The sequence below is a fragment of the Pipistrellus kuhlii genome, unplaced genomic scaffold (assembly GCF_014108245.1).
Source record: "Pipistrellus kuhlii isolate mPipKuh1 unplaced genomic scaffold, mPipKuh1.p scaffold_m20_p_23, whole genome shotgun sequence".
In the NCBI taxonomy this organism is placed as follows: domain Eukaryota; kingdom Metazoa; phylum Chordata; class Mammalia; order Chiroptera; family Vespertilionidae; genus Pipistrellus; species Pipistrellus kuhlii.
In genome coordinates, this window is record NW_023425522.1 from 9,830,404 (window position 1) to 9,844,229 (window position 13,826).

Sequence of the window (13,826 nt, forward strand, 5' to 3'; positions counted from 1 at the left end):
CCAGAGGTGTCGGGCACGAATGTTGAACTGTCTACAGAGTCTGGAACAACTCTCACTGCAGGGTCTCCGGGAACCAGAGCCCCGATAACTGGGAACGCAACAAGAGAACATGTTGAACTGTCAACCGTCTTTTGCCAAGTGAGTGGCAGTTGGGCTGTTGCTGGAAAGTGGGTGCCTGGTTATGGGGGTTCAGAGTTCTATTAGGAAGTGACCTCACATCCTGAGATTGCCCCCAACTCCCCTCACCTAATAACAGCTATAGATAGTCCTGTGGGCTGCTAATTACTCACCCACCTTCTCCATGGAATGCCAACACTATACACAATGACACCAACACACCCTCTCCATAGCCCCTAGAAGGTCTGGCTGCAGCCAGGGTCCTAGATTTGAGGAGACAGACCTAGGCTCAGACTCAAACCCTCATTTCTACCTCTTCTTGATCCTGGGTGAGTCATTGTGGAGTTAGAGCCTGTCTCTCCCCTGCCTCCACAATGGGTTACGCAGCAAGTGCTTCTTATGAGGGGGCATAGTTACAAAGTAGGGGAGGACTATCACAAGTCATAAGTGCTTCCAACCTCCTTTTTCTTTCTATCATCACCTCCTCTGTGTCTTCTTTTCTTCTATTTCACCCAGAGTCATTTGATCCAGTGTGTGTGTGTGTGTGTGTGTGTGTGTGTATTGGGACAATGAGAGGAAAGAGTGAGTCTTACCCAGGAGAATCCTGGATCTCAGTCCTCTGAGAAACAAAATTAAAATCACTGGGGGGGGGGGGGGAGGGGGAGAAAGTCCAAGTTTATTTTTTCAAAATTTAATAAGATACAGAAGTTGGGATTTGTTAATTCCTTTGTTGTTATTCATTAAAATCACCGTGAAATTTTTACTATCTTTCCAGTTTATTATTTTTATTTGGAGCCTCCCAGCTAGAGAACTGCAAATGGGTTATAAGTATGGACTCCTCAGCCTGAAGCCCCAATGCCAAATCCCTCCAGCTGGGAGCAGCTTCTTCATTTAACCACTTTACTTCCCCGTATCATTTTCTAAGTGAGCCACAAAGTGACAATTGCCCTGTCAATGGTCTGCCCTGTGTTGTCTCTGGCTTCAGGACATGTTAAATCTCACCGAGTTAAAATGACATGCTATATACTCTTTGGCCAGTGTTTAGTTTAGGATAGTTTTATCTAATTTCTTTTCTTTCATTAATCTAAAGTATCTTTTTTATTGTTAAACTCAAAATTATAAACATGTAGAGTGAAACCAAGATGGCGGCCTAGGTAAGTACCTAAGCTGCCACATTGCACAACAATTTCAAAACAACAACTTAAAGACAGAACGGACATTATCCAAAACCACAGGAAAGCTGGCTGAGTGGAAAAATCTGCAACTAGAAAGAAGGAGAGAGGCTCATAAATCAGGGGAGCCCGCAAAGTGCTGAAGTAGGGAGACACTCACGAGCAGAGAGGAAGGGCGGCCAAGTGCCTGGCTGGCAGGAGGGGAAAGGAAGCCCCAGGCTGCACTGAAATCCAGACCCAAACCAGGCTGAAACCCCATAAACCCAGGCTCACATGGGTGGAATTTGAACTGTAGAGAAAGGTACCCGGAAACTCAGAGACTGGGAGACTTGGGGGAGCCAGGAGCTGCAGCCAGCAGGGTCTACAGTCATGCTCAAGTGAGTGCTCGCAAAGAGGTCTGACCACGGAGGATGCCGTGGCCTCTCCATAGCAGAAGGAGTCAAAAGCTCCAGACTACAGAGACCCAACCCAATTCCAGCTGAGCCCTGGGGGCACCCAGGCTCTTACAGGGGGAGTCTGGACTGTCAGGCAGAAACTCAGGGGAGCCAGGGAAGGCAGAGGTCTGAGGCGTGTGCACAAGGTCAGGACTGACTGGAAGCCAAGACTATTGGCTCAGCCCTGAGACTCCGCCCCATCCAAGCTAAGCACAGAGGCTTTTGCAATTTTGCAAGTCTTATCCTATAAGACTGTCTCCAATACAGAAGTTATCCTGGTGTAGACAAAGCTAATACTCACATCCAACTGGCCTGGAAGTCAATTCCTCCCAGTGATACCAACAATAATCAAGACTTAACTACAACAGAGCTGTACACGCAGTCCATAAAGGGGAGCACCAAGAGTGTCTACCTCAAGTAACTGGGGAGGCTGACCCCCTGAGCCATATAGGACACCAAACACACAAAGACATCCTACCAACTCTGGGAAGCAGCAAAAATGCCGAGACAAGGAAATCTCAAACAAAAGAAATGTAGAACAAAAGACTGGATATAGAGTTTAAAACCACAGTTATAAGGTTTTTCAAGAATTTCCTAGAAAAGGCCAATAAATTTAACAAGACCCTCGAGGATATGAAAAAAGACCAACCAGAAATTAGACATCCACTGACTGAAATAAAAAATATTATACAGAAACCCAATAGCAGACTAGAGGAACACAAGAATCAAGTCAAAGATTTGAAATACAAAGAGGCAAAGGACACTCCTTCAAAGAAGCAAGAAGAGAAGAGAATCCAGAAAGTTGAAGATAGTGTAAGGAGCCTCTGGGACAACTTCAAGCATACCAACATGAGAATTATGGGGGTGTCAGAAGAAGAGAGAGTGCAAGATACTGAAAACCTATTTGAAGAAATAATATCAGAAAACTTCCCCCACCTGGTGAAAGAAATAGACTTACAAGTCCAGGAAGCAGACAGAACCCCAAACAAAAGGAATCCAAAGAGGACCACACCAAGACATATCATAATTAAAATGCCAAGAGCAAAAGACAAAGAGATAATCTTGAAAGCAGCAAGAGAAAAACAGTTAGTTACCTATATGGGAGCACCCATATGACTATCAGCTGACTTCTCAACAGAAACTATGCAGGCCAGACGGGAGTGGCAATAAATATTCAAAGTGATGCATGACAAGAACCTACAACCAAGATTACTCTACCCAGCAAAGTTATCATTCAGAATTGAATGACAGATAAAGAGCTTCACAGATAAGAAAAAGCTAAAGGAGTCCATCAACACCAAACAAGTATTATATGAAACAATGAAAGGTATTCTTTAAGAAGAGGAAAAAGAAAAAATATAAAAAATTATGATCAACAAATACATATATATCAACAAAGTGAATCTAAAAATCAAGTGAATTAAACATCTGAGGAACAGAATAAACTGGTGAATATAATAGAATCAGGGACAAAGAAAGGGAGTGGATTGATAATTATCAGGGGGATAGGAGTGTGGGGGTGCAGGAAGAGACTGGATTAAAATCGTACATCTATGGATGAGGACAATGGTGGGGAGGTTAGGGCACAGGGTGGGGTGGGAACAGGGTGGAATGGAGCTATGGGGGAACAAAAGGAGAAACAATAGTAGTGATCTGAACAATAAAGATTTATTAAATTTGAAAAAAAATATATAAACATGTGGAGTAATATATATTATTGCCCTAGTCCAAAGAAACAGTTATATAAGTGTGATTATTACCTTTGGGAGAACCCAGTGATGAGGGAAGAGGGGAGGACAATAGGAAAAGTGGGAGGGATAAGGGAGAAATGAGCCCCCTAGGTGGTGAGTCTAGAGTAAAATATGTTCACTGTGTACAGACACAGAGAAAAGGTGATTCTCTAAGGAGGGTGGAGATAGAAGGAGGCATGCTTGGGGAGAGGAAGACTAAAAGCTCTAAGGGATGTGGCTGGGAGTTGGGTGGAAAAGATGCTGAAACAACCACAGTGCTCATATGGCCACACTGTTTTCCACTCTGCTGGGTCGTAGGTACTCATAGGGCATGTCCAGCTTTGCATTCCGGATCTCAATTTCCTTATCCAGGGCAGCCAGCTCCTCCCTGAACTTCTTTAGTGCAGCTTTGGGCTCAGGGCCTGAAAAGTACTCCTCCTCATGCTGGCCCAGAAGCACCTGAGATGGAGAGAGAAGCAGCTGAGAGCCTTATGATCCCCAGTTTGGAGCCCCACACCTCCCCACAGCTGCTCCCTTCCTCAGGGACCAGGCCACCTGGCTCTCACACTAATGGGCTGACGTCTGCCCAGTTGCCAAGTCATGGACATCTGGAGAGAAGCCTGATGAAAGTTGGGCAGTGTCGCCATCACCGTCTCCAGGGTCACATCCTTGGTGGTCGGTGGGGGCAGCCGCATGGTGCAGGGTGCATTAGGGACCCAAGCATACCAATCCAGCTAAGAAGAGGCAGATATCTAGAATCAGTCTGCTAACCATAAAAACCCCTTAACCACCTGCACACAGCCAATGCCCCCTCCCTGCCACCACTCTAGGAGCAAATGCCCAATGCCTCCCTATAACAAGTACCTGGCCCAGGTGAACGGAAGAGTGCTGGCCAGTGCAGGTGAAGATGCACATGGTGACAAAGTAGCAAAGTTGGTCCCGGGACTCTAAGGACATGGGAAATCCTGCAAGAGGTAAGGACAGTTAGAAGCTGGGAGGCCAGGAACAGAAACAGAGCTCAGAGAGGCTGAGCAGGGAGAATACAAGAGAAAGAAAAGGGTGTCAAAATCTCTGAGGAACTATTGTGGACACTGACATGAGCATGAGTTGTGGTGGGAGAAACCAAGAGATCTCCTGTGGGGGTGGGGGGTCTCTACTCAATAGGGTACTGGTATGGTTCACACTGGCACACACTGGCCCACAAGAGTCTGTTATGTTAAATGTTCGGGTATTTAGCAAGCTGGTGACATCACAACAGGAGCTATGATGAAAATATTTACACCATGAAATGGGCAAATGCTACAAATCAGGGCTCTTTTTATGTTTTGTTTTGTTTTGTTTTGTTTTGTTTTGTTTTGTTCCTGAGAGCCAGTTGTTAAGTATTCATGAGCAACTACTGGTCCCACTGCATCTGGGACCTAAAGGGATTCTTATTGCATAAGATCCTGAAAAGGCCATTAGGCATTTTAATAGGGCTTGGACATGCTTCTGGGAAATTTCATAGAAGCAGGGCGGATTCTGGGGATGTTCCCAAGAGGAATTTTCCACACTCAGGAAACAGACTCAACTCACCTTGGTCCTGGGCCCCTCGCAGGCCAATTTCAGTGATCTCACGACACCAGGTCTGCAGTTCCAGATCCTTTTTCACCGCGTTGTCCATCTTAAAGTGAAGACTCACAATTCCCTCCACATAGCTGTCAGCCAAGGGGTTAGGCCAAGAGAGCTGAAGCTCACAGGGAGCCTCCAGGCCCTCTGCTCTTTGCCCACATGGCCAGGTCAGGGCACCCAGCCCTCCAACACAGGTCACCTGGTCTCTCAAGCCACTCCCTGACTGCCCACCCTCCCCGCAAGCCCTGCCTTCCCGTTGCCTCACCGATACATGATTTCCCAGAGCCTCAGAGCATCCTGAGCATAGTAAGAAGACTTGACTCCCAGAAGCCCCCGGTCAGCCAGATCATCAGGGGGACAGAATGATCTATAGGTTAAAAAGGCTCTAGCGCGCCTAAGCATCTCCAAGTGGCCTCCCCCACCAGTGCTCACCACCTGAGAAGCAAGGATGGGCAGGGTCAGGCAACTCCACCTGCTGGACACCAGAACCAGAGGGAGCATGAGCTCTAGAAGCCCCATTCTCTCTTCATACCATGTCAAAAACTCCATTTTCGGAAACCAGCCCAGTCCTGGCCCGCACATTAATTTCCAGGGTGTATTGCAGGTGGGGCATTATCAGCTGGAAGAAGAGAGCAAGGAAGAGCAAGTCAGGAGAGACCTGTGGCAAGTCCCCGCAGGAAATTGGAAGTGAAGAACAGGAAAGGTGCCAGGTCTTCAGGAAAAGCAGAGCCATGAAGTTCAGTGGTCCCTCGACACCAAGAGTGTTCAGTCAAATTATAATTCATTCCTCAAACCATTGAATAATGGCTGTATAATGGGAAGAAATAATTCTCCTTCCCTTTTCATATTAGACTGTTCAATTTGTAGTTCAATGTTTCTCAATCTTTTTCATTATCACTCCTCTACAGAGCCTTTTCAGATAGTGTTTTCTCTCCCCTCAACCATTGAAATTTTAATGCTGCATATAATATATCTGTTATGTTGTGTGTGTGTGTGTGTGTGTGTGTGTGTGTGTGTGTGTCCTTTATTTATTTTTTCATTGACTTCAGAGAGAAAGGGGATGGAGAGAGATAGAAGCATCAATGATGAGAAAGAATCATTGATTGGCTGCCTCCTGCCCACCCACTACTGGGGATTGAGCCCACTACCCAGTATGTTCCCTTGACCTGAAACCCTTTAGTCTGTAGGCCAACATTCTATCCACTGAGCCAAACAAGATAGAGCTGTATATATGTGCTTTATACATAAAATATTCTAAGTTTTTGCACCCTAGAACTTTTCCATAGTTCTGGACTCACTTTCACCTCCTGTGAAAAGTTTAATTGCCTCCATTGGAATGCATGCTCTACCCTGCCTACCTGCAGACCTTCCTCTCCTCCCTTCTCCCTTTTATCCATTACACTCACCTCCTTTCCATTCCTCAAACATGCCAGACTTGCTCCTGCCTTGGGACCTCTGCACTGTTCTCAGCTGTTCCCTCTGCCCAGAACAATGTGCACCTTGATCATCTCAAGGCTGGCTCCTCAGAGCCTCATTCTCTATGTCATCTCAACAAGGGAGCCTTTCCTGGCCACTCAGTCCGAACTCGGCATCACATCGCTCTGCTTTGATTTTCTGCATTGTGCTTGTTACAGCTGATCTGTCATAATATAGTATTTATTGGCTGGTAGCTCAAAATGGAAATTAAAATCTACAAATATCAGGACCTCACCGAAACCGGTTTGGCTCAGTGGATAGAGCCTCGGCCTGCGGACTGAAAGGTCCCAGGTTCAATTCTGGTCAAGGGCATGTACCTTGGTTGCGGGCACATTCCCAGTGGGGAGTGTGCAAGAGGCAATTGATGGATGTTTCTCTCTCATCAATGTTTCTAACTCTCTATTCCTCTCTCTTACTCTCTGTAAAAAATCAATTATATATATATATATATATATATATATATATATATATTTTTTTTTTTTTTTTTTTTTTTTTAAGAAAAAGATAAGGACCTCTGTCTTGCTTAGCACAATCATCTAGAATGGTTCTTGCCCCATTGGAGGCATTTAATAAGAAAATTCAATGGCTACATACTTAGTTCAAATTGTCTTTAAAAAAAATAGACCACTGTTGTGGACCTGAGTCTGTCTAACTGGACAGTGTATTACTATTTTAGGACAGGTCAAAACTGGCTGGAAAAGACTTCTATGTTATTTGCTTGGTCTTCCCTTTTGAGATGGAATCCTCAATCATTTATGGGCACTGTCTATATACAGTTCTTCATACATTGTCACCTCCCACCCTTGCATCCCCCACCTTGCCAATGAATCATTTCCACCTCCTTCGGAGGTGATGTCACCCTGTTGAAAATGCAAAACAAGCCACCTCATTCTCTTGCTCCCTTCTCTCTCATTGGTTGGCTTTTCCCCACTCCCTGAGATTCCACAGAAAGGGTGCCTCCAGATGTTGGACTGTGCCATGGGCAGAGAGGCAGGCAGGAGAGAAGGTGATAAGGTATTACCTTGAAGATAGGGTGTATGGATGGAAGGCATCTCATGGTGGCCATAGCAATAACCTCAGCCATCAAATGTGCCCTCAGAAGATGAGAGAGAAGCTCATGAAGCTGGAAGTCAGAACTGCGGACCCAGCATTTAGCCAGGAGCCAGGCCATCGGGGGATCCGTGGGCAGGAAAAGTGTTGGTGGTGGGGATCCCGTGCGTGGCAATTCGAGCTGGAGCAAGAATACAGTGTGGGGAAAAGAGGATGAGTGCCCAGGTGCCCAGCAGATCCCCCTCCTTTGCATATTTAACCCCTCCCTTCTTCCCAGATTTATTTAGCTTTCTCCATCTCACTGCTGCTACTCCCAGTAGCCACTATTCCTTCTCCTGACTTTCCTACCCACTCAGTGCATTAGCATTGTCCAAGCTGCTCTGCCCGGCCTTCTGCAGAAGCTCCTTTTCTACCAACTTCCAGGGCCCCACTTCCCCTTTCACTCCCCTCCGTGTAGAGAAGATTCAAACCCTCTGCTTCCTTTATCCCACACTTTTTCAGAAATTTCAGCTTCTCCCTAATCTTTCAACACCATCCCTATTAAACAGGTTAAGTCTCCAGTTATCAGCTAGTCACTAGCTAGATGTAAAATTTGAGGAGTGTTTCACCATCTATAATAATAAAAGCGTAATATGCTAATTAGACCAGACATCCTTCCGGATGACATTCCAGATGAAACTGGCTACAAGAGAAGCCCAGGTTCCAGGTTCCAGAGGGAAGCCTACTCTTGAACAAAGTTCATGCATCAGACCTCTAACTCCCTCATAATTGCCCAGACAAAAGCCCACCTGAGCATCTTTTCATCTTTATTTGTCTTATTTCTGCAGGTGTCTTGCCTAACTCTTCCTTTTCTTTTTCCTTGAATCAAGGACAGTTTAATTTTCCTATGTATGCCTATATAGCTTTCCTCTATATCCCCACAGCTATTCCCAAAAACTGAGTCCATTACCCCTACCTTGGGCAATTGATGTAGCCTGACACCCTTATCTCCGGAATAGCAACTCACTTCTCCAATCCATCCTACACAAAATGACCCATAGAATGTGTCTATAACATGGTTCACAACAGCATACACCAGTTTCCTATGTTCACACTCCTTGATTTTGTATCCACCACCCACTACAGTCTGGGCCCTCACATTACCCACCAGCACACAAGCCAAATTGTCCATTGACAATCTAACTTCTCATATTCTGCACGCCTGAGACTCGCTACCGAACCCATCTTCCCCTGGGAAGAGGTCCTGCTCCTTTGCCATAGCTATGCCAAACGCACCTCCCATGACCTCTCCCATACTATCTCCGTCCTCAGGTACTTCCTCAATACTGGAGCATATTTAGATTTTCCCAGTCTCTCTCTCCACCTTTCTGCCTTTGCCCATTGCATCCTTTATGGACACCTCCAGTGCTTTAGCACAAGTGAATCCTTAATGAATTTGGGTGAAGGACTGAGGTAAGAGGGCCAACCACCAGGGAGCAGAAATCCTAGGTCGTCTCACCTGGATGACCATGGGCAAGAGTTTCCCATCAGGCTGCAGTTTCAGCATGACCAGAGGGGCAGCCAGGTATTGCTGGCTACCTAGGATGACATTAGCCTTGATCCCATCCAGCAGGGAGAAGTCAGCTTCAAACAGCGTGCCTCCCTGGATGGGGGCAGAGGGTGAGGACTATCAGTAAAAGGCATTTACTTCCCACCCTGATTCCCCAAAGAAAGAAGAACAAGAAGGAAACTAATTTATCTCCATCACCTACTTTGTAACAGGTAATGAATCATATGCTATTGCTTCACATAAGTCTTACAAGCACTTAAATTAAATCCATAGTTTTTTGTTGTTGTTTTTTTACAACAACAACAAAAAAAAGGAAACATAATAAAATAAGATAGATAACTTGCCTAAAGTCACACAGTTTGTAAACAGCACACCAGGATTCAAACCGAAGTCTGTCTCACCTTATAATCCAGGAATTTTGACTGCCCAACCCATCAATTGATCCGTGTTGACTCCTGACTAATAAGCCCCCCATCCCAATCTGATTCTCTTACTACACACTCCCCCAAATCCTTAGCACCAAGGCCCAGTTATTTCCTCATTTTGATTGCATCTATAACCCATCTCACACTCTTCCTCCACAATATGCTTTTCTCAGTTGAGAGGAAGGCCATGTGGTTGCACACCTCCAGGATCACTCAGGGTTTCCTCTGTAGAATCCCCTCTTGCATTTGGGGGCAAATTGGGCTCATAGTGGGGCCTAAAGCAGCATGAACACAGCCCACACTTCCAGTTCACTGTGTGGCCTTCTTTGGGCCATCATGTCCATACCTTCAGCTCCTGCTCCAGCTGGGCCTGCAGCTCCTCCATCCCTGAAGGGAACACTAGGCGGGCAGGAAGGCTACTGGAGCGCCTTAGCAGCATGGGGTTGGCGCCATTGAGAAACTGGTACCCAAATAAGGCATCCTCCTTCCAGGAATCCCGCACCTTCTCTGAGGGTGGCAGTTGTGGAGCAGGTTGTGAGATCTGGTGCCCTGGTTCTTCTAATCCCCACCAAACTATTCCCTCTTGCCCCCGGTCCACCAGAGGGACCCAGAACACAGGCCTTTCAGCTCTGGTTCACTAGATTGGGTGATGAGGGTTCTGGGAGAAGTACTGGGTAGGGATACTGACCAGCCAGCTTGCTGTGGTCATACCAGAAGATCCTGTTGAAGTCATCCAGATCATTCCAGGGAACAAGAACATTTAAAGAGTCTTTGACAGCTATTTTGGCCAGCCTTCAGGTAGGGATAGGTGAAGCATTTGAAAGTTAGTCTCAAAATCACACGTTATAACTATAAGCACCCCCCTTGGGCTAATCCAGCTCTGTTCAGTGCATAGAAGCCTGGGCCAGAATGCCTCCCTCTCCTTCAGCTCGCACTGTTCTCACCCTTTGGCCAGTGAAGACTCAAAGTCAATTCTCTTGTCCTCCAGAAACCTCTCATCTTGAGGGAGATCATCTAAATTGTCCGCAGCCACATTCAGGATTAACCCATCCTTCCAGTTACCCCATCTGTGGTGCAGAAATGAAATCAGGCATTGATGCCAGGAAAGGCCAGGACTCACTGCCAAGTGATTGGGGGGTGGAGAGGGGGGGAGTCAGGGGCAGGTTAAGCTAACTTGTACAGCTTCCTTCTCTCTTCCAGCTCCTCCTCTCTGTGTTTCTTGAACAGGCCTTGAGGGTCCTCTACCAAAGTGCGGCCTAGAGGAGGAGGGAAGGAAAAAACAAGGGCATGGACAATGAGGCTTCTCCTGAGAGCCTCCCCCTGTCCCTGCCAGAGGTGCCTTCTCAGCCCACCCTTGTGGGGGAGGGGTGACCATTTAGCATCACACCCCTCCCCAGCCTGCTGCCAACTCCAGCAATCCACCTCTTCCCAAAGGAAAAAAGACCCAGCCCTCATGTTCCTGCCCTCACACCCTGTTCCCTCTTTTCCTCTCCCCCAACCCTAGCTTTTTTTGGGCCCCAGAGGCCTCCTCAGACCCCACCCTGAGCTCACCTGTGCCCTCTGGGAGGCTCAGGATGCCACTGCCCTCCACCCAGCGGTAGCAGGGGAACCAGTACTCCTCCCCAGCGGCCCCAGGGCCCTGCACGGAGATCCAGTTGCAGAACCAGGCGTCATCCTGTAGCAATTGCTTTTTGCGCATTTTCACAAACAGCAGTGGCCCTAGGGATTCCTTCACATCCTCCTGGAACTCTGTCTCCTGCAGGCAACACAAGAGGCTCAGCATCCATGGCCATCACCTGTAGTGGGGATTGGGACTGAGCCCAGCTCCCTTCCCTGGCCCTTAGGTTGGGCCTCTGGGAAAGCACAGCAAAAGAAGTCAAACAGAGAAAGGGGGCTCCCAGACCAAGGTGTTCCCATCTCCCCATTATGTGTCTTGGAGATTTTCGGCCCGGGGTGAGGCTGAAAAGGGAAGAAGCACTCCTTCCTGCCCTTTCTCCTCCTCTTTCCTCCTCTTTCCTTCTCGCAGTCATTGATCCAACCCAGCACTGAGGTGGGCACCACCGCGGGCGAGCCCACAATTGCGCAGGGAGATACTTGTTGACCAGGCACTTACAGCCCAGAGACCCTGGCGCCCCCTCCGCTGGGTGAGAGCAGAGACTTCTGGGTGTGAAGGGATTAGCCAGGGAAAGTGAGAGAGAGGAAAGGTTGGAGAAATGCGTGCCAAGGAGAGGAAGCGAGAGCGCAGAGGCTGAGTGCAGCACAGAGCGCGTGGGAGATGAGCATGACTAGATCCTGAACAGTCTCCAAGGGTAAGCCAAGAAGGTGGTGCTGAGAACCAGCAGAAGCCATTCAGATGTTTGTGGGGAGGTCTTATGAGGCTGGAGGTGTATTTGAATGAAATTGATCTGGCTGCAGAAGGGCTGGAAGGGCAAGAAAGGAAGGGGGAGGCTGAGGAAGAGGCTGAAGGTGGCATAGGTTCACTGGGGCACTGGTGGTCGTGGGTGGGTGGGCATCCGGACCCGGAAGCCAGAGATGTCCAGGAGGCAGAATTGACAGCGCTTGTTTTTTGGTTCCAGGTGAACAGAGCAGGATGCTCTCCTGACACCTCCGAGAAGGAAAGGGGAGAGGGGTGGGGGTGGGAAAGGGAGACCTCGCTTGGGCAAGTTCCTTTGAGGCACCCGCGGGACAGACATCCGGATCTGGAGGTCCTGGAAAGAGCGGGGTGGGCGACGGAAAAGTGGGGATGGGAAACGGGGAAGAAAAGTAACAGGAGCCCGGGCCGAACCGGCAGATGTGATGAGAGAGGGGAAGGGATCAGGAAATTCAGCCCTTAGTTACTCTCCTCCTCCCCACCTCTGTGGAAGAGGTTTGAAATAGAGTTTCCTGGTAAAGGCAATGTCCCTGGCCAGGTAGCTCAGTAGGTTAGAGCATGACCTGACACCCCAAAGTTCCAGGTTCACCCGGGTCAGGACACATACAAGACTCAACCATGCATGAGTAAATGGAACAAAATCTGGTCCTCTCTTCTCCTCTTCTCTCCTCTCCTCTCCTCTTTCTCTTTCTCCCTCTCTCTCTCTTCTCCTCTCCTCTCTTCTCTTTCTTTTTCTCCTCTCCTCTCCTCTCCCTCTTTCTCTTCTCTCTTTTCCTTCTCTCTCTCTCTCTCTCTCTCTCTCTCTCTCTCTCTCTCTCTCTCTCTCTCTCTCTCTCTCTCTCTCTCCCCCCTCCCTCTCTTCCTCCCCGCTCCCCCACTCTCTCCCTCCCTCTTCTGCAAATAAAATAGAGGAAACCAGAGACATGCAGTGCCTCCAGGATCTCCGCAAAAAGAGAGAACCCTGTGAAGGAAGGGCTGCAGGAGATCCTCTCCATCCCAAGGAAGCCAGAGGGCGCTCTCTGTGTGCCCCGCTCCTCCCAGTGCAGGTCTCTTCCCAGGTAGGTGAGGTCGTCCGGGTGGGGGCCAGCTCACCTTGCCCAGCATAGGCCGAAAACGCTCCCGGAGCACGGCTTCCCGGTGCTGGCCCACCAGCCACAGCTGTACCTGGTTGGTGGAGCCCGCGAAGAGCGAAGACCCAGTGGACACACGGATGCGGTAGACACCCATCTTCCACAGAGATGTTACTTGCCTTCTGAGGGGAAAGAAGAATGGAGATGCCTAATAAAAGGACTCAAGACCCCCCCCCCCCCCCCCAAGCCTTGTTTTGCAATTGCAGAATTGCAGGGTGTGGATAGATGGCAGGTCTTCAATCAGCCAGGCCTGGCCACATGCTCTGGGCAGCACAGAACTTGGCCCCAGCTCAAGAAGGCAGGGCTTAGGCAGTTTTGGGTGCAGACCCTTATCTTTGTGGGAGGAGGATGGAATGAAGAAGCAGAGACGATTTGGACAGAAAATATGCACAAAGAAGAAATTAACACCTAGCCCAGCAAGAAGGTGGAGTGTGACTGCAAAGTCCCCTCCATCTGAACACAGACACACGAAGTCTCACACACACACACACACACACACACACACACACACATACACACGCTGGTCTCCCAGGTTGGTTCCCCCCTGCCAATGGTCATGCTTAGGGCTGTAGGGGTGGATGAAGAAGCAAGGAGGCCTGGTCTGCACCTGAGGAAGGTACATTCAGCCACCAAACTAATTTAACCAAGTGGGAACGCTTGTATCTGTGCCCTGTGCAAGGCTCTGCGGCTCATTCCTTTCTAGCTTACAAGTCCCAGCCTCTCTGTTGCCTACAGGATGAAAATTCAAACTGTTTTTGTTTGTT

At 48.3% G+C, this 13,826-nt stretch overlaps 1 protein-coding gene across 1 annotated transcript; it reads right to left on the reverse strand.

Moving 5' to 3' along the window:
- Positions 1 to 3,444: 3,444 nt before the first annotated feature.
- LOC118726751 (polyunsaturated fatty acid lipoxygenase ALOX15) lies at positions 3,445 to 13,165 on the reverse strand. The gene is made up of 13 exons (XM_045586599.1): positions 13,025 to 13,165; positions 11,113 to 11,317; positions 10,736 to 10,817; positions 10,506 to 10,628; positions 10,250 to 10,353; positions 9,908 to 10,068; positions 9,086 to 9,229; positions 7,559 to 7,768; positions 5,327 to 5,496; positions 5,026 to 5,147; positions 4,318 to 4,418; positions 4,020 to 4,187; positions 3,445 to 3,912 (listed from the first exon to the last, which is right to left on the reverse strand). Exons 1-13 carry the CDS (start codon positions 13,157 to 13,159, stop codon positions 3,733 to 3,735), a joined length of 1,905 nt encoding a protein of 634 aa, XP_045442555.1. The 5' UTR covers positions 13,160 to 13,165; the 3' UTR covers positions 3,445 to 3,732.
- Positions 13,166 to 13,826: the final 661 nt, after the last annotated feature.

Coding starts and splice junctions, on each gene's coding strand:
- LOC118726751 (XM_045586599.1), bottom strand. CDS start 13,159: ATGGGTGTCTACCGCATCCGTGTGTCCACTGGGTCTTCGCTCTTCGCG. Junction 4,419..5,025: donor GCGAGGGGCCCAGGACCAAG/GTGAGTTGAGTC, acceptor TACCTCTTGCAG/GATTTCCCATGTCCTTAGAG. Junction 4,188..4,317: donor CTTCCGTTCACCTGGGCCAG/GTACTTGTTATA, acceptor GCCTCTTCTTAG/CTGGATTGGTATGCTTGGGT.